Raw genomic sequence first — 20,760 nt, forward strand, 5'->3', positions numbered from 1 at the left:
ACTGAACATGGCAGCTTACAAACCCCTCCATCTGATCTAATAGAGCTTGAGAGGACCTAACAGGAAGAACGGGATATACTGCCCAAATACAGGTGTATAAAGCTAGTAAAGGGTTGTCAGAGAAGTCTGGGATTTTTCACAGAGTACTGAAATAAGAGTCTGAATACAGGGTGGTCCAGATCTAATTATGCAATTTTCATTATGCTATAACTTATTAAGTTTATTACTCCGAGCCTGTATCCAACTGAATGGAGGACAAGTGGGACATTACATGGAAAATCAGTAAATTAATTCAATGTAAGTCCATTTTCGTTTATTACAAAATATTTCAAACAATTCTTTTGTCTTGTATTGTTTTCCTGGATTGCATTAAAAGTTGCATAATTAGATCTGGACCACCCTATACTTACAGGAAGGAGAGAGTTCGGTTTTTGATTTTTATCATATCATGTTCTCGCTTTGTCATTATGAGTTATTGAATATACAGTAGTGGCCAAAAAGTTAATTTTCACAAAGTTTACCGCTTCAGTGCTTTTAGATCTTTTTGTCAGATGTTTCTATGGTATACTGAAGTAGAATTACAAGCATTTCCTAAGTTTCAAAGGCTTTTATTGACAATTACATTAAGTTTTTGCGCAGAGTCAATATTTGCAGTGTTGGCCCTTCTTTCTTTTTCAAGACCTCTGCAATTCACCCTGGCAGGCTGTCTGTCAATCAACTTCTGGGTCAAATCCTGACTGATGGCAGCCCGTTCTTGCATAATCAATGCTTGGAGTTTGTTAGAATCGGTGGGTTTTTGTTTGTTCATTGCATGATTTCTTCTTTTGAGAGGAATGTAGAAATTTCAGCATATAGTATGTTGAGGAAAATAAACCTTCAGGGGGGTTTGAGGCAAAAAAGACCACCCAATCACTCCCACCAAGCCATCTCCCCTTCACATGACTGCTCTTGCCAGACTTATTTTTGAAAACCTCATGCAGCTTAGCATCCACTTTGGGCGATTACTGCAGCTTTAAGAACCAAGACAAGGAAACATCTGGAGGCTTTTAGATCAATCAAGACTGAAAAATAAGATGTCAGAAACCTAATTTTTAAATAACTGGTTTGCTTAGTGCTTTCCTAAACTAGCCCCCCGATTACGTGTCACTTGGGGGTGGTCCACACCAGCGTTCCTTTACTTCCACTGAGCTCACCGTGGCTGCGGCACACGCCTGTTAAGAGGATAGAAAGCCTAGACATTTACAAAGAGTCTTTTGTGTTTATACTTTTAATAAGTAGTCTAGGATTTGTGCTTGGGTGCTCTGCAGGAAATTATAAAAATAAATAAATAAATAATAATATGTGAAGGGATGTGCAGTGTAGCAAATTTAAGATAAAAAAGGTATAAAAAGTTTTGGCCTATCAGTTGTATTTCATGATCTTTGAATGATTGCATAGTCATACTGTATATAATTTGTAAAGCTTAACACATTGCAGGACTTACTTTTATGCTTCCCCACTTATATTGTTATATGTATTTATTATTTATATTTTGGTACTTCTTACCAAGTTTATGCCAATGTCTTGTTAATTGCTACACACATCACCTTCACAAAGTCTTCAGATGCCTTCCTGTTATGTTGCGACCTCATCCTAAAATCTTTTCAATTATTTTTTTCCTTTATCGAGCAACACTCGACACAAAGAAAACAGAAGTATTCAGACCCCTTTCTTTAGTAGTTAGCTGAAGCCCCCTCATCCTGGAGTCTTCGTAAGTGTGACGCCACAAGCTTCACACACCTGGATTATGGGGATTTGCTGCTGTTCTTCTCTAAAGATCCTCTCATGCTTTGTCATGTTGAATGGAGACCACTGGTGGGCAGCTATTTTCCGGTCTCTCCAGAGTGTTTGATTATTCTGGGCTCCGGCTGGGTAAGTTAAAGTCATTGTACCCCAAGCCATTTTCCTTTGTGCCTTGGGGTCATTGTCCTGTTAGAAAGTGAATGGTTGGTCCAGTTGGAGGTCATAAGCTCTCTACAGCAGGTTATTATTAAGAATATCTCAGTGGTTTGCTCCATTCAACTTCTCCTCAACAAGTACCAGTTGAAGCCCATACGGCACCCTTGGTGGGATTGGGGGGTGTCGGGTTGCCCTTTGTGTCCATGTCATTGATGATGGTGTGGGTGTGTTAGTTTGGAAAGTACCAGAATGTGCATCTCTTGAGCGGGGTTGGGTGTCCAGAGCGCGTGCCCCTTGAGTTACCAAAACTGCACTCCTTTTTATTATTTATAGTGAGGACATGGGGGCTATGTCCCATAACTTCCATAAATGATGTTGCCTGGGTGATGGCAACCAAGGTGGACATCTGTGTCACTTAATGAATTGACCATCTCTGCCCTCAACCCTGACAGGTCTAACAGTCTCAGCCATTGGAAAACAACCCCACAACATGATGCCACCACCACCATACTTCACTGCTTTAATGGTATTTTAGAAGTGATTAGCAAGACCTGCTTTTCTCCACTCATGGTGCTTAGAATTGAGTCTAAACAGTTCAATGTTGGCATTATCAGAACAGAGTCTCCATTCTTGTAGTATCAGAGTCATATAGGTACATTTCTTGCAAACTCCAAGCAGTCTTCCATATGTTTTCTGGCCACTTTGTCATAAAGCCCAGATTAGTGGAGTATGACAGTGACGGTTATGCTTCTGGAAGTTTCTCCTATCATTACACAGGTTCTCTTCTACTCTGCCAGAGTGACCATTGGGTTCTTGGTCACCTGTCCTACCATAGCCCTTCTCTCCCAATATCTCAATTTGTCCACGTAGCCAGCTCCATTAAAAATGGTAAGAGGCCACTGTCCTCTTGAGAACCTTCAATGCTACAGAAATCCTTTTGTGGCCTTCCACATATTTGTTCTTCGGCACAATCCTGTCTCCAAGCCCTGCAGGCCATCCCTTTGACCTTATGGCTTGGTTTTTGCTCAACTTGTGGGACCTTCTATGGCCAGGGTTATGCCTAATCCTAATCATGTCCATTCAATTGAATTGACCACAGATGGACTCCAAACAAGGTAAAGAAACATGTCAGTAATGAGCAGTAGAACAGGACACAACTGAGCCCAATTTCAAGTGTCATAGCAAAGGGTCTGAAGACATATTCATTTTTTACTTCTAATAAAATGGTACAAATTCCTAAAATTCAGTTTTCACATTGTCATCTTGGGGTAAAGAGTATTGTCTGATGAGGAACAAAAATGAAATGATTTTAACACAAAAATAGCACCTTGACAAAATGCAGAAAAAAGCGAAAAGGGTCTGAAGACTTTCTCAAGGCGCTGGACACAACCCACCATTCTCAAAGCCACAGTTTGTCACGTTGAGAAGTCATTTTGAGATATCTTGAATTGCATTTTGGATATCTCAAAATCAGGATGATTTTTCATTTGAATAATTTTGACGAGAACAGGCCCTCCAGCCCAAGAAAGTCCCCAAGTCAAACCCACCAAGTTTCTTTAAACATCAAGTCGAGTTTTGAAAGCACCACTTATTTACTTAAGGAACACGAGCAACAAACAAAGCAACCTCAAGTCTCAAGCGCACAAAGCTTGAAAAGGCTTTTATGAGATTCGGTTATTAGATCCTTTTGCCAAAAGATGTATTTTAAGATGTCAAAAATCATTTATTTATTTATTTATTCATTTATTTATTTATTTATTTAAAAAGAGCTTCTGTAATGAGAAGTCAAGCAACATGACACCTTCTATTGGAGAACTGAACAGATTAGAATATAGAGGCTTTTGAGGCAACTCAGGCCCCTACTCGACTACAACTTGCCTGAAGAAGGGGCCTGTGTTTATTTTCAGGTATCTCTAATTAATTTTAAGGTACCCTGTGTGCATTTCAAGAGATGTCTAAATATTAATTTGACTTGACATAAATACTTATATTTTAATAAGAAGCAACTCGGGAGGGAATTCAAACCCAAACAGCGCCGGCTGTTAGGTGTGTCCACTTACTGAATTTAAGAAAGACATAATAATAAATAATGCAAGCGTTTAAAAGGTACTCCAACTGATAAACATTTGAAAGCACCTGAACTCCTTCATGTACAGCAGGTAGCCTACACTAACATGGCTGTCAATACATTAATCAGACCGTAATGATTTATCAGCCATGAGATCACCAACATCAAGCTCCTTATTGTTATTTCTGATGCCTCTTTGAAGTTTTGTTCCTCTAATTTACATTGTAAATGTACCTTCTGTATTACCATTAGGTGGGCATTGCCCAGTTTTGCTTCGTCACTTTCCTCTTAACCAAGGCACTCCATCATACGTAATGAAAGTAATAGGCAGCCTCAAGAACTTATTAAGAATTGTTAAGATTGTATCACACTGGCATAAATTCAAAGCCTAACCTGTAGCTGAAGGCTTCCGATCTCCTTGGTGGGACTGGGAGTCTACCACCTTCTCGATCCAGTTTCTCCTGTTCGCCACACCAGCTCAAACATTTACAGCTTTCTGTTTTTGTTCTTCTTTCTTCAACTCTCAAAGTTCAGAAATGTCAAAATGCGGCAGCCGTAGAGAAGGTTATTCTGAAGCGTCAAGCCACTGCACACCCTGTCATTGTAGCTGAAAGAATAAAATTTCCTCAAAAGAAACATTTGAAAACTTTCATGTTTCTTCAAGTTGCTGCATTTAAAACTGGCAGCGGGTGGCAACACCCTGGCCATTAGCAGACATAATCTCTTCAAGCCCTTGGTTAGGAAGTACAGAGGCAGAGCCTCAGCAGCAAAGCACCAAATCCAACCCTGAATGGAGGGCTGTGTGTGTACATGTGAGCCACTGAGACACTTGGCACGTTTTGTGCTAAGCAGATCTTAATCTGGTTTTGCTAGCACGTAAACCCAATAAAATGGCAAATTCTGAAAAAAAAAATTCCATTTACAGAAAAGGTTGGTTAGAAACAATCTGCTTAATCTCAAGTGCTATTTGAGCCAGTGGATTAGTGTCACCCCCCCACTTTGGCACGGGTAAACACCTGGAACAGAATGGCTTGAGTTCCTTTTAATTATAAAAGGAGGCTTTTCTTTAAAATAAAAGTATCAGATTAAAGAGAAGTGAGAAGCATAATCCAGATCCTATTTGGAATGGTCTTGGATCAGCACCGGATACATAATGTGCCAGGGGGATTTTACTGGTTTACTGCACTTAACACACGTCACCTTCCCATTTGTGTCCACCCTGTCGCAGTGGCTCTTGACTATTCCATCTGTCATCTGCCTTTTTGTTTGTTTTCTTCATGGAGTTGCTAATCAACTCTGAAGACCAGTCGGACATCACAAGTACCGACTTCTGGGGCTCTTGGAGGAGAGCATTTTGAATTTAGCTAAATGGTGGGGTACTTCTGAATACTCGTTTACCTTCCTATAGCACGTGTAGTTCTTCAATATTCACACCTTGTTCAATCTGCTCATAGCGTTCACAAAAAAAATTGATAAATATCACACAGCTATATAAAGATTCTTTGCTCACCTAAATGATGAGACGCCTGTGTCTCAACGAATGGACCTTCCATAAATAGAAACCTCCATTTTGTTCTGTTCCTTAACAATGTGGGGACCCTATGTGGTGTTATGGGTCCACAGCTTGCTGAGCAAAGGCCGTTTCTTTTTAAATAAATAATCACCGCACTCGAGGCGGCTTCATGAGGGGGCGTAGTGGTCGTAGCAAGCCGCAGGGTGATCTGCGGTGTGGGCGTTTCTCACCGAGTGCACGGGTGAGGAACTGCCCACATCCGTGATTGTTCCCGTGGCTAATGTGCTGCAGCTGCTTTGGCCCCTCGCAATATAAAAGAAGCGCAAGTCGGTTGGGGAACAAGAAAAAAAGATCGATGAAAATGAAAAATGAAACGTAAAGGACGGAGGTTACAAGGAGAGAGGAAGCAAGTCAGTGAGAGAGAGAGACAAGGAACGTGTGGGCGAGCGAATGAGCGATCGTGGGCAGCTGCGAGGAAGCTGGGTGTTAGGCCGACACCCAGCCATTGGAGTTGGAAGTTGCTCACGCTGAGCGAGCAGGTAGCGGGAGTGACCAGGGAAAGGAGACTGGCCGCAGAAGGCCGGAAAGGCAGCGGGAGTCGCGAGGCTTGGTCGGGAAGTATCCAACGTGAGCGTCCTGGCCGTTGGATTGGACCAAGTCTCAAGGCTGGGATGAGTGCCAGACCGGAGCCAGGGATCGGGAGGTCTTCAGTCTTGTGTGTTGACGAATGGAAAAGGGCAGCTACAGAGAGCATCTTGCCCGCTGCTAAGCCTAAGCGGGAGAAGCAGGCGAGACGCCAAGCGGGAAGAAGCACCGAGCTTGTTGTTTTCAAAGATTACTTTCTGTTGGATGTTTTAACCTCCACGATTTCTTTTATGGGATTATTTATTTAATGACTCATTTTGGAACTGCACAGCACTATTTATTGAACACTTTGTTTTTGATTGTCTTGTAATAAAAGCACTTTGCACTTTTTGAACCATCCCCTTGCTCAGTTGTTGCCTCCACCGTCTAGCTCAACTCGGTGACATTATTGACGGTGTTGGGTTCAAGTGCTTCCAAACAGTGATGGGAGTATGGAGCCGAACCCACATCGTCACACCCTACTGCTTGGGCTGCCTTTCTCCTCACTCAGAAACTTTCTCATCTCTGAAGGACATTACCCTTTGTCACCAGACTGGACATTAAGACAACAGAAACATTTTGACAAGAACAGGCAAGTAAGTCCAACAAAGCTTGCAAATCCTATCCTCATAATTTCTCCAAAATAACATCAAGTCTGATGAATCTACACATGCGGGGGCACACAGATAAGGGGGAATGAGACAGAGCAGAGAAGTCAGGAGGAGAACGTGGAGAATTGCCTGCAAGTCAACATCAGCAGAACCAAGAACTGGTTAATGACTTTCACTGCATCAAAGAGCTTCTACGCCCAGTCATTACTCAGGGAGTGGATGTAGAGATGGTGCATTGCTACAAGTACTTTGGGGTCCACATCAAAGTCAGGCTGGACTGGCCTTGTAACACAGGAACCACATAAGAAAGGACAGGGCAGACTCTTTTTTCTCTTAGGAAACTGTGTTCCATTAATGTGGGTAGGGAGATCCTTCACATCTTCTAAAACTCTGTGATGAACACAGTGGTGTGCTGGGCCGGCAACATCACTTCAAGAGAGACCCACCAAATCAACAACTAAATTAAAATGGCAGGCTCAGTTGTATGATGCACTCTCGATCCCCTAGAGGTGGAAGTTGAAGAGAGACTGAAGACAGCGCTGAGTGCCATTATGAACAACGCTGCGCATCCTCTCTCTGAAGCACTAACAGTACAGACTTTCGGCCAACTCATTTTTCAGCAGAGGTTTGTCAAGAAACATAACTTTGGCTCCTTTATACCAATGAAAATACGTCTGTATAGTGTGTTACTGCAACTGTGACTGCCAAATCAACGTTTTCTTTTTAGATATTATGGTGTGTGTATACGGACTATACATACTAGTTTGTTCAATGAAGAACTGAAACATTAATTTAGGGACCATTCCTGTAGAGTCAACAAATGTAATCATGGAAAAATTTATTAGGATATTTTGTACGTAAGAAAATATTTACAAGTATAAATTTCATATTCAAAAGTACCATGATATTAAATAACAAAAAAAGGCAACAATGGAAAAAAAACCTAAATTTGCCATGTTTCATCGAATGTAAATTACAGATTATTGCAATTTTGTCCTAATAAATGAATGATCATAAGTACCCTTATGCAGAAAATAAATAAGAAAAGCCCATTGGTACATAGTATCATTTCCTTCTTGGGCTATAGGACCTGGTTTCTGGGAATCCACTACTTGCGAGTTGCAACTCCACCGTTGTTTGTGAAAGCTGAAACACAAAAGCAGACACAGTTGTCAACGTTGACAAACATGTAGCCAGTGCATTTTACGTGTCACAGTTTTCTAAATATTCTTTAAGTATGAAAAACAATAAAACATCAATACACGTGGATTTTTCACTTACCAGTATAAAAACTGACAATGCACACTGTTCAAAATGACCCAAACAACAGCAACTAAAGCAATGATATCATCGTTCTTATGCTTTGCAGGCAGCAATTTGTCACGCTAGATAGTACGGCAGGTATACTTTCTTAAAGTGCTAAAGAGGCCCTATATATATGGTGCTAATTGCTAGCAACAAAGACTTGCCGTAAAACTTTTCTTCTTAAGTGGTATGTTGACGATTCTGAAAAACGACAAAATGGCTCACGTAGTACAGGGTGGGCCATTTATATGGATACATCTTAATAAAATGGGAATGGTTGGTGATGTTAACTTCCTGTTTGTGGCACATTAGTATATGTGCGGGGGGAAACTTTTCAAGATGGGTGGTCACCATGGTAGCCATTTGGAAGTCGGCCATTTTGGATCCAACTTTTGTTTTTTCAATAGGAAGAGGGTCATGTGACACATCAAACTTATTGGGAATTTCACAAGAAAAACAATGGTGTGCTTGGTTTTAATGTAACTTTATTCTTTCATGAGTTATTTACAAGTTTCTCTTTGTTTACAGCCATTGACATGTCGCAGAGGTTAACACGTGAGGAGCGGATAGAAATTGTGTTGATGTCTGGTGAACGCAGTAACCAGGTCATTGCAGCAGATTTCAATGCAAGACACCCTACGAGACCACCCATCTCCCATGCTACAGTTAGCAAACTGCTTGCTAAGTTTCGTGAAACTGGTTCAGTGTTGGATTTGCCAAAATGTGGACGCATGAAAACTGTCACTAATGAAGAAACATCAGTGGCTGTCCTAGCTTCATTCAGCAAGAGCCCACAGCGTAGCACTCGCCGCATGTCACTGGAGAGTGGCATTAGTCGAACATCCCTTCGGCGGATATTAGCTACTCACAAATGGCACCCTTACAAACTCCAGCTACTGCAGCATCTCAACGAGGATGACCCAGATCGGCGCACTGAATTTGCAGAATGGGCAAAACAAAATTGGAACAGGACCCTCAGTTTACGCAGAAGATTTTGTTCAGTGATGAGGCAAACTTTTATGTGAATGGTGAAGTTAACAAACAAAACCACCGCTATTGGTCTGACACTAACCCACATTGGATAGATCCCTCCAAGACTGTTGGAACAAAAAATTGATGGTATGGTGTGGTATATGGGGTACAAAGATAGTGGGGCCATTCTTCATCAATGGAAACCTCAAGGCCACTGGATATGCGAAATTGCTACATGATGATGTGTTTCCCTCTTTATGCACTGAAGCTGGCACGTTCCCTGAGTTTTTCCAGCAAGATGGTGCACCACCACATTATGGGTGTCAGGTCCGAGCATTCCTAGATGAACAGTTTCCTGGAAAGTGGATTGGTCGTCGTGGGCCAGTTGAATGGCCCCCAAGGTCTCCCGATCTGACCCCTTAGACTTTTATCTTTGGGGTCATCTGAAGGCAATTGTCTATGATGTGAAGATACGAGATGTGCAGCACCTGAAACTACGGATACTGGAAGCCTGTGCTAGCATTTCTCCTGCGGTGTTGCTATCAGTGTGTGAAGAGTGGGAGAAGAGGGTTGCATTGACAATCCAACACAATGGGCAGCACATTGAACACATTTTATAAGTGGTCAGAAACCTGTAAATAACTCATGAAAGAATAAAGTTACGTTAAAACCAAGCACACCATTGTTTTTCTTGTGAAATTCCCAATAAGTTTGATGTGTCACATGACCCTCTTCCTATTGAAAAAACAAAAGTTGAATCCAAAATGGCCGACTTCCAAATGGCCACCATGGTCACCACCCATCTTGAAAAGTTTCCCCCCTCACATATACTAATGTGCCACAAACAGGAAGTTAATATCACCAACCATTCCCATTTTATTAAGGTGTATCCATATAAATGGCCCACCCTGTAGAATACCTATTAAAAAAATTGTCTTGTGAATATAAAAAAATAAGAATGTATATGAATGCTGATAAGATAGGAAAGATGTGAATGGGTTTGTGTAACGCTCTTCACTGAAATAAAACCAATGATGACAAATTGAATGAACTGCATTGATTGAAAGCATGTCAGATTTTAGAAGGGGGCGTCAAGCTAAAGTTAGAAAATGGGATTTATCAGAAAATGGAATGAAAATTAACAAAATTGATGTCATTTCTCAATGTAGTCTCCACCATTCCAGCACAATAAAAGGTTTCATCTCGTCCTCGCCGCCACTTGTGCACCGCTTTCTTCATGTTGTCATCTGTCTTGAATCAACAACCACCCAGATGTTTTTTTAGTGGTCCAAAAAAGGTGGAAATAACACAGTGACAAATCTGGCGAATAAGGAGGATGTGGCAATACCTCAAACTTCAGTTTCTCCAGACAAGCCTTGGTGTTCTTAGCAGTGTGTTTGTCATTGTATTGCAGCAAAAGGACTCTTTGAGACAGCAGTCCCCACCACTTGAATTGAATAACAGGCTTCACATTGGTCTCCAGCAAGTCACAGGAAATTGCACTAGTGACTGAAGAACCCGTCAGCATGTAGGGTTCGACAATAACTCGGATGTATGAGTGGTGGCAAAGACAAGACAAAACCTTTTTGTTCTGCTGGAATCCAGGCAGGTGGAGCAAGTGGACTGAGAAAGGTGGGGACGACATTGAGAAATGACAGTATCAGTTTGTTAAGTGTAATGTGGTGTTATGGGTCCACAGCTCGTTGAGAAAAGGCCATTCATTTTAAATAATCACCGCACTGCGGCCGTGAGGGCGTTGTTGTAGCGAGCCGCGGGGCAGTCGTCGATGTGGGCGTTTCTCACCGTGTGCACAGGTGAGGAACTGCCCATATTCGTGATTGCTCCCGTAGCTAATGCTACAGCTGTGATGGCCCCTCACGTTTTAAAAAGAAGCGCGAGTCGGTGTGAGGGGGGGGAATGGAGAGAGAAAAAAGGAAAGGAGAGGACGGAGGTTACCGGGAGCAGGAGAGGAAGCAGGCGGTGCGTGAGTGTGGTGAGCGCGTGATCGAGCGCTCGTGGACAGCTGCGTGAAAGCTGGGTGTTAGGCCGACACCCAGGTGTTTGTGTTGATGTCGCTCCCGCTGAGCGATCAGGTAGCGGGAGTGACCAGGGAAGGCGACTGGCCGCAGAGAGGCCATTGAAAGGCAGCGGAAGTTGGGAGACTTGGTGGTGGGAATCCCCAACGTGAGCGACCTGGCCGTTGGTGGAAACCAAGTTCTCCGGGACTGGGATGAGTGCCATACCGGAGCCAGGGATCGGGAGGTCTCCAGTCTCGTGTGTGTGTCTAGAAGAGGGCAGCTGCAAAGAGCGTCTTGCCTGCTGCTTGGCCCAAACGGGCTAAGCAGGTGAGACGCTAACAGAAAATAAGCACGGAGCTTGTTTTTTGTTTTTAAGACTGCTTCCAAGAGAAGATTTTAACCTCTGGTTTTAAGGATGTGTTTTTTTCTATTTATTGGTTTTATCCCCCACGTTCTTTTATGGATTATTTGATGAAGAATTTGAATTGAAACTGCACTATTTATGGAACACTGTTTTTGTTGACTGTTTTTAATAAAAGCACTTTTGCATTTTTTACCTTCCCCTTGCTCAGTAATTTGCCTCCATTGACTAGCTCACTCGGTAACATTATCGACGGTGTTGGGTTCATGGGTTCCCAAACAGCCAAGGGAGCGTGGAGCCAGAACCCACATCGTCACAGGTGTATCCCATTTTCTAACTTTAGCTTGACTCCCCCTTGTATATAGGTCGTTTGCCATACTGGTTTGCTGCTGCTACTGCAGTCGAATATTGACAAAGCTCCTCAACAAATGGTTGAAATATTTTTAGGGGAAGATGATGAAAATCCTGAAATTAAAATACCGTACACCTTACAAGGCATCCAGTGACAAGAATCTAGACACATGGACTTCTTCATTAACTATTTTCAGAAAGTTGCCATTTTTAATCCATTAATGTATTCATACTTTAACCGTATTCCCTTTGAATTTTGGGTTGGATTTTAGGTGATTACCAATTTGCCTTAAAATATTTTCTGTTTTTCCTAACATGAGAAATACTCATGAGAAATATTTTGCTGTACAGTATGTCACACTTTTTGCTACATATTAACTTAGCAATTTGAGAACCCCTGTATGCTATTTTTATTTTGCTATTACAGGTTAAGCAATTTGAAGCAATCAGACAAAAAAAGCATTGCCTTGTGAGGTACGTTTGTTATGATATAAAATAACAGTCTGCGTTGGAAACCAATATGCATTGAATCTTGTGCACCATTTATAAGTACAGTGCTGAGCTTTCGATAGCTGAAGAAATGTAATTTCATGCTAAGACATTCCGAGATAATCTGCTAAAAACAGCTCCCTTATCTTATATATAAATGTCTACACGTGGAAGTGTGTGTGTCTGTCCAGCCTGGAAGGGAGAGGTGGAGTCGGTCGGGGTTAGGGCTCCACCTGCGAGGAAACAGAAAACTCACTTAGCCGCTAATAACACAAGCGGGGCCAGCACGGTGGCAAAACGAGACCTCAAAAAGAAGGAAAAAATCGCTTTACATCAGCAAAGTGGTATCTCTTTTACTTTTCCTCCTGCCGTTAATACACAAGGTGAGAAGAGTGCATCAGCAAAATGAAACTTGCTAGGAGAGAGGTGCCCAGAATAGTTCCTTTCAATTACCTGACATCTCTACATTTCAATTTTTTTTTTTTCCTGACGATTTTGATAGTTTCTAAGAACCCGAGCTTTTTACAGCACAGGCTTACACAACTAATAAATAAATAAACACCAGATGTATGGACCCCGGGTTCATGCAAAGAGCCTCATAGTTCTGAAAAAGGTCTGACAGGTTTTAACGACAACATTGAATTAATAACATGCTACTTATTTAGTAAGTTAATTTCTTGAATTAAATTGTATACAGTAAAATTAAAATAGAAATGATCTGTTGTGAAACTCACAGTAGCCTCTTAAAATCCATTAAGCAACTACACGAGCCTATCTGGCAGAGCAGTATTTCGTAAATGAGAAACAAATTTTAAATAAATGAGTACTCTACTTAGCTTTGTTATCTTATTGGAACACAAACATACCGAAATATTTTACAGGTAATTTCGGTGCTGGATTAATAAAAACTACCCATGAACCTCACCATATCCAGAAGAATATCGATCTTTAACTTCAACAAGTTGTTTTCCTCTTCTAACTGTCGGTTTCTCTTCTTTAGGCGCTGTGCATCTTTGTGTATTACGCCTTCATCTGCTTCTGTAATAAGCAGATACAGCCATTTGCACACACAAATTTAAACAGTACAAGTTTATTGTCAGTTACGCTCCCACCAAAACACTTGTGAATTCTCAAAATGAAAATAAATATCACCTAAAGATTAGTAGTCTAATGAAAAATCTAACTAGAGCTAACCTAAGAAATGACTGCGGGAATGCGAGATAGAAAATCTCTCGGCCTTCTAGTAAAGTCTCTGTCTTCTGAACGGGCCTTTCAAATTAGATAAGCCTGGCATTCTTGTTCAGGGTGGAGTTATTCATTTTTTTAAATGTAATTATATTTACTAATTTCCACTCATTATTTGGTGCAGTTGAGTCTTGCATAATAACAATGTCAATGGCTCTAGCGTTTCTTTACTTTCTTCAATATTGTTACCCTCACGATGCTGTATACTTCCACCTGAATTTGCATTTTTCATTAAAACTGCACAGTTGCTTTCCATCTTAAATGGTTGTGCGATCCTCTTGTCCCAGTTATAGACTGTGAATATTTAATGATACTTGTACTTGTGTAAGAAAAAAATTACAACACTGGCCGTTTTTTCGATAGATAGATAGATAGATAGATAGATAGATAGATACTTTATTAATCCCAAGGGGAAATTCACACTGTTATTAAACTATAAGAGTTGTAAACATTGGCGGAAAATACAATTTGCACTGGTTACATTAAGAATTCTTAAAGCTGTAAAAACTGTACAGATTCTTATGTTCTGGTTGTAACTCGAGTCCCAGGAGTGTTTCAATGGTTTAACGTATTAGTGATTTTAGCATACCAGGACCAGGATGCAGTGGGCTACTTGCTGGGTACTAAAGGACATATTAACACAAAAGCATTGTTAAATTACGAATAAGCCAAGAAGAAATAAAAAATTAAAACATTGTTCTGGGAAAATATATTTGAGCTACAATTAAAACCCTATCATGGATTACTAGATATGTTATTTAAAATGAAACTGGGATATCGCACACTGGCAGGTGGCACTATAGTTACTGAATATGGGAGCTTCATGTGTAACTCTAGGAGTCTCTTTGTCCTCCATAACCAAGTCAAGCTCAGCACACACCTCCTACCTCTGGTCATATGTTTATCCCTAATCAGTGATACTTCATGTTGTAATTTAGCTGTTGTATATTTCCCACATTTTCAAGTGTTTCAGACACTAACCATGTTAAAAAGTGTGAATTTCTTATTTAAAAGTATTTGTCATTGCTTTACAAGATATACTGTGAAGATAAATAAGACAAAGAAAACAGATTCCTTTGAACACAGCTAGAAAGGCAGGGTGCTAACACTGCTGCCTCACAGTATGGACACCAGGATTCACTCCCTGCGTGGAGTTTGCATTTTCTATCCATGTTTGGGTGGTCCGGTGTATTCCCACAGTTCAAAGAGATGTTAGTATGGTAGACTGGAGATGCTAAATGCCCTCTTCTACACAGTGGTGTAGAATGTAGAATTATTATGTAAAGCACTTTGAGCTACTGTTTGTATGAAAATGTGCTATATAAATAAATGATGTTGTTGTTGTTGTGGTGTGCTGGGGAGGCAGCATAAAGAAGAGGGACACCTCACGCCTGGACAAACTGGTGAGGAAGGCAGGCTCTATTGTAGGCACAGAGCTGGACAGTTTGACATTTGTGGCAGAGTGACGGGCGCTGAGCAGACTCCTGTCAATTATGGAGAATTCACTGAACAGGATCATCTCCAGACAGAGGAGCAGCTCCACTGACAGACTGAGGAGACCCCACACTATGTGACTCTTCAATTCTACCATAGGGGTAAACATTAACATTATACAAAGTTATTGTCTGTTTATATAGTTGTCTGTTTTTATAGTCATTGTTATCACTCTTTAATTTAATATTGTTTTTATCAGTATGCTGCTGCTGGAGTATGGGAATTTCCCCTTGGGATTAATAAAGTATCTATCTATCTAAATTGGCCCGTGTGTGTGTGTATGTGTTTGGTGTGTGCATTGAGTGTACTCAGCCTAGAATGGACTGTTGCCCTGTCCAAGGATTATTCCTGCCTTGTGCCTATGCTTTCCAGGACAGGCTCCAGCCCTCTGCACCCCTACTCAGGATTAAGCAAGCTTAGAAAATGGCCTGGTTAGGTATGATATGATACACAGCTTTGGTTATTTAGAGCTGGGTTTGTTTGCAATTTAAATAAAATGTAACCTAACAGATGCATAAGGAAAGTCCAGTTTTTTAGATTTACCTGCAACCCACTGGCCATCTTCAAACTTTAGGATCTGGTCACCAATTTTCATACTTGGAGAACCATATTCAAGTCCTAATTCACTTTCCCTGACTGAACGTTCCAACTGCCAATGAAAAAGGAAGAAAACGGATTGTAAAGATATTGTCAAAATAATATATTTCAGCTTTATTACGAGTTAAACAAACATTAAACTAATAAAGTCAGAATGCAATTAGCATTTTTTTTATTATTCCCTACTCAGTTTAAACATCTACAGTATGTCACTCCACCACATAAAAAAACACATCCTCTCAGTTTTCGTCAGCAGACATTTGTTCCAAACACTTTGTAATATTTCCTTTACACATCCATTTTTCATATGCACCTTTTTCACGATCCTAATAGTATGTGGCACAACAGGAGAACAATCCCCAGCTTGACCATTCCAGGGCACAAATCTACTGTACAGTCACTCGCATTGGGTCAATTAATCATTAAGTTAACAAGCACAGGACGTCGGCGCTATATGAATATAACTGGATCGGCAATAAACTGATTATATATATATATTTCAATACAGTCATTCAATTACTGGTATTTTAGCACTCTGCTTCTTCCAATGCGTGATTTAAAATCTGCCTCAGGAGCACAGATTGCAAGGTAGGAACCAATTGTCAATGCAACAGTGAGCAAACCAACTTTATGAGACTACAATTAGAGTTGCAGATTGCACTATGCCACACATTCTTGACATATTTGAAAAAAGAAGAAGACCTAAATCTCAAAAAGATGAAGAACCGGCAGTAAACTTGCATCCCGAGACAAAACTACTGGAACATTTACCGTATGGAGACTTGACAAAGATGCCGATCTTCGTGGAGGGGTCTTTTTGGGACTGAAGGCATTTCCAAAAAGTGGCATAATTTAATCTATTGGTTTCTTCTTATCTAAATGTAAAAACACATTAAATTATACAATAAATAACATATACACATACAGACATTTTTGAATGGATACAGAACATGACAAGTTAAAAGAATGTTACGTTCACCAGAAATGGAAATTATTAAGCAGATACCAGGAAAGTACCCGGCTACATTCATTTTTAAATTAGACATATGATTTCAAAACTTAACACAGTATGCCTGCCCTAAATGCGTCAGGCAGTGTTGCAACTGAAAGCTAATAAAAAAAAAATACAATCAGATGCACCATTTACCATGTTTATTACATATTTTTAAGCTCTGCGATTTGGCTAGGCTAATAAACATGACTGCAGTTTCTCTTTTTCGCATTAAGGCAACTAAACTGAAGAAATAAATGTAAACAATAGGCTACGAGCTCTCTCACAGGAATAACCGTAGAAATGAAATCGATATAAGCTATACATATATTTGTTTAAGGAGAATGAAGCAAACATATTATATACCATTTTTATATTCTGGAAATGAAATAAAAACAGACAGTAAATAACTGCTCACCCTTGTCAGCGCCAGGCTAGCCAACGTCTTCAAACTCCTAGCGTCACGGGGACTCGACCACTTACATTCCAGGGGGTGTCGTTTATACAATCATAATTTATATATGGCTATTATCATAAAATATAAATCTGTTTTAAATAATATATAAAACAGTAATGAGTATTTATTATTTAATGGTAATTTATTATATCTAATTTATATTTCTACATTTGTTTTAAATTCTCAAAGTTCTCCCCTCTGTCCTAAAATATCGTCCCAACGGCCTCATGTCACCATAGAGACAGCGTTACGCTCAATAGTCCGTGTAGGAACGATATCAAGAACTAATGGTTCCGCAAAAAATGGTTAGATAAAGCATTACGGGATATTTTGAAGCGCGTAGAACACATTACACGATATTTAAATCCCAATTTCTTTTCAGCAAAGTATTTGCCTTCTTCTGTATACATAAACCTAACAGAACGATCAGAGAAACGAGTAACGGTCACATATTTTTTCTTTATTTATTTTTGGTGACGCGGTTTCCTGGGCTACTGTTGACGCCTAGCTTGCTTTTGCACATGCGCATTAAGAATACCGCGCCAAGCGCATTTCTGTAAGGGCGGAGTACTCAGGGTTGCCAGATGAGGGGTTTTCACGCCAAACTGGCCTGTGTGGGGAAATATTTAATTTGGCGCTGGGGGTGGCAAACCCCGTCAGTAATCGACATATCCAAAACTCTTGTGATTGTCAACAGCGCCATGCATTGGGATGGTCCATAGCGCTATTAGGAGGGTTTACATCTGTCACTGGGCTGGGAATATTTGTAGGACTTGGCAACCCCGGCATGCCAAATGGGTTTAACACCAACGCCAAGACAGTAGCATTGTATCTTTTTCTGAATGTGTATTCAGTTAATGTCATACAGTCACTTTTTGGGTAATCTTAGTGTAACCAATATGAAATATCTGCAGATTTCTGTCACCAATTTAATTACCAGGTTATTCTTTTCAGTGCTTTTTCACTCATCTCTGTAGTAACTGATTTGATTTCAGCGGCATGTCTCGTTTACGACAGCATAGAGATTGGATGGTCCAGTTCTATTCTGTTCAAATATTATTGTTAGGTGGACGCCTTTATCCAACGTGACTTACAACATTTGCGATATAATTGGTTTCATTTCTTTTTGTCTTTGCACTTGGAGCACAGGCAGGTGAAGTGATTTGCTCAAGGTCACACAGTGTTAGAATTTGAATATTCAACCTCATGGTTTGAAGTCCAAAGGCTTAACCACTGCGCCAGACTGCAACAAATATTTTTTTCAAGCTGTGAAAGAAGAGAAAAGTAATGAGCCTGGACAAACATGTACGTCTCCTGAAAAGGCATCCAAAAACATTTTGAATGTTTTGTTCATAAGGGCCCTACCTATCAGTGGACAGGTACAGTTGTAATTGTATACAGCCATTATTAAATTAGTTGAGATGAATCATGGAAACTGAAACTAATTACTCTGCTATCATGGGGAGTGAGAAAGCCTAGACGGGAGTCGCTTATTTGCCAAGGATGGTATTACTTGGTCACTTTAGGTGCTGCCTCTGATAGCCACCATGCTTTGGTATCATGGAATTTTCTAAATATTGTGGACACCAGGGAGCAAACCAGCTCCTCAAACACCTAATACAAGTAGGCTTGGGACACAAGTTAAAAGCCAGAGAGTCTTTTATTTGTGGGGAACTCTTTGAAGCAAGCGTTTCCCACCATCACAGCCACAAGTATATGAAATCAGCACAATATGCACAATAAAGCAACAGTACTTTGTCTTCTCTCTGTCTCTGTCTCTCTTTTCATCACTGCCTCCTTCACACCTCCACGCAAGCTTTGTCCACCACCTCCCGACTCTGGCTCTGGCAGTCCCTTTTATATTAGCCGCCCCAGAAGTGCTACCAATCTTCCACAAACATGGTCTTTCAGCACTTCCAGGTGAGGCGGAAACCCCATGACATAGGGGCTCTCCAACACTGCAGGTCTCCCTGGTGGCCCCCAGAGGACTACAACGCCCCATATGCCTTGCGGGCACCCATGTGGACTTCTGAGCCTGGGCTCACTGGCCCTGCACTTTGACCTCCAAAGGTCATGTGGAAACGTATTAATACAATGTACTAGAACATTCAGGAACACACCTGCCATTCTTGTGTGTTTTTTTGTAACCAGCCAGCCTTTCCTAACATTACGATCTTTCTCAGTTTTTGAACCCTGGGAGTGTGACACAGTCCATTACTGTTATTTATTTATTTATTGTAATATCAGATCGTTCAAAGTCACAATTAGATCCACGCATGGCCTTTGTTATAGTTTTAAGTTTACCTGCTTACCCTGTACACTACGCAAAACAAAATTCACAACTTGCTCATATGCACAAATTTAAATTTATTTCAGAAGTCTTTAATGATTACATTTTTACACAATATTCTGGTTTCATGGTATTTTACCAATAAGAGATGAACAAACATTTTTTAGCTACACACATAGACAGCTGGCATATCCTGCAGCAAGGAAACATTTCCAGTGTCTAGGCCACAGATGCAGACAGGCATCTCTATCATCTTCATTTTCAGGAATCTCGTCCACCAGACGTCTTAAACGTGACCAGTTTCCTTGCTGATTTCCAAGGCTCATTTCATCCGGATATACCAGAAGGTGGGCGAGCTGAATCAGCTATGTAGGTTGTTTTTCCTTGGGTATGCAAGGAGCGTCTTCTTTACCAGGTCTGCCAGGATGACTGGCCAAGCTGGATGTGTAGAGGAGTCTGAAAAGGTAACGTGAAAGTTCATTAGAAAGGTGGCTGGTGGCAAGAACACTCAAGATAATTAATAATGTACTGCACAAATTACTTAAGCACACATATAATGTATAAAGAAACAGATGCGTCTGCTGTAATGAATGGTGCAGTGACATCACTATTCGGTTTTAAAATGGAGTGATTGAAGCAAACTGTTGTGTGTTAGAACATCAGAACACTCTAGACAAGAACAGGCCATTCAGCCCAACGAAGCTCACTTCATTCTTAAAAAACATCAGGTTTAATTTTAAAACCCCTAAAGTCCTACTGTCTACCACACTACTTGGTCACTTATTTCATGTGTTTCTGTGGTTCCCTGCATAAAGAAAGGCCTTCCCAATGTTTGTGTGAAATTTACCCTGAACAAGTTTCTAACTGTGTCCCCATGTTCTTGATGAACTCATTTTAAAGTCACAGTCTCGATCAGGGTCAGGTCAGGTCAGGTTGGGGAGCATGCACTGCTACAGCACCCACCCACTTGACAAAACGCTTGGGATCCTGGTTGGCAACACCCCCCAGGCAGAAACGGCCCAGCCCAGTCCCACCCTTCGGAAATGACCCTCTATCTGCTGCTGCCAGGTGTTATGTGGGCGTCCCCTTGGCCTGGTTCAGCCACACAGTGAAGATCCTGCAAGCTGGGGAATCATGCCACATGGCCGTAGTGCCATGACTGAAGCTTCCTCGCAATGCAAGTAATGTGCTTCATTCAGGACTCCATGAGCAACACAAAGTCAAACCAACGGTACCCAAGGATTCTCCGAAGAGACACAGTACCGAAGGAGTCCAGTCTTCATCTCAGATCACTGGATAGCATCCATGACTCTCAACCATATAGTCAGACAGGAAGCACCAGGACTCTAAACACCTGGACCTTTGTCCTTTTGCATACATATCGGGGGCCATCTTACAGTCTCGATTCACTGGACTAATTCCCTTCATAATTTTAA

The 20,760-nt window shown here is 40.9% G+C and overlaps 1 protein-coding gene across 1 annotated transcript; it reads right to left on the reverse strand.

Annotated features, from left to right (window-relative positions):
• Positions 1-7,653: 7,653 nt before the first annotated feature.
• LOC120536753 (protein chibby homolog 1-like) lies at positions 7,654-17,095 on the reverse strand. The gene is made up of 5 exons (XM_039765238.1): positions 16,996-17,095; positions 16,358-16,461; positions 15,533-15,638; positions 13,176-13,288; positions 7,654-7,900 (listed from the first exon to the last, which is right to left on the reverse strand). The coding sequence occupies exons 2-5, from the start codon at positions 16,433-16,435 to the stop codon at positions 7,820-7,822; spliced, it is 378 nt and encodes a 125-aa protein (XP_039621172.1). The 5' UTR covers positions 16,436-16,461; positions 16,996-17,095; the 3' UTR covers positions 7,654-7,819.
• Between the last annotated feature and the right edge of the window lie 3,665 nt (positions 17,096-20,760).

The sequence above is a fragment of the Polypterus senegalus genome, chromosome 10 (genome assembly GCF_016835505.1).
Source record: "Polypterus senegalus isolate Bchr_013 chromosome 10, ASM1683550v1, whole genome shotgun sequence".
Lineage (NCBI taxonomy): Eukaryota > Metazoa > Chordata > Cladistia > Polypteriformes > Polypteridae > Polypterus > Polypterus senegalus.

Excerpts from the sequence above, each read along its gene's own strand:
- LOC120536753 (XM_039765238.1), bottom strand. The coding sequence starts at position 16,435 with ATGCCACTTTTTGGAAATGCCTTCAGTCCCAAAAAGACCCCTCCACGA. Across the intron at positions 15,639-16,357 it reads CTTTGTCAAGTCTCCATACG|TTGGAACGTTCAGTCAGGGA; the intron begins GTAAATGTTCCA and ends TTTCATTGGCAG. Across the intron at positions 13,289-15,532 it reads AGATGGCCAGTGGGTTGCAG|AAGCAGATGAAGGCGTAATA; the intron begins GTAAATCTAAAA and ends TGCTTATTACAG.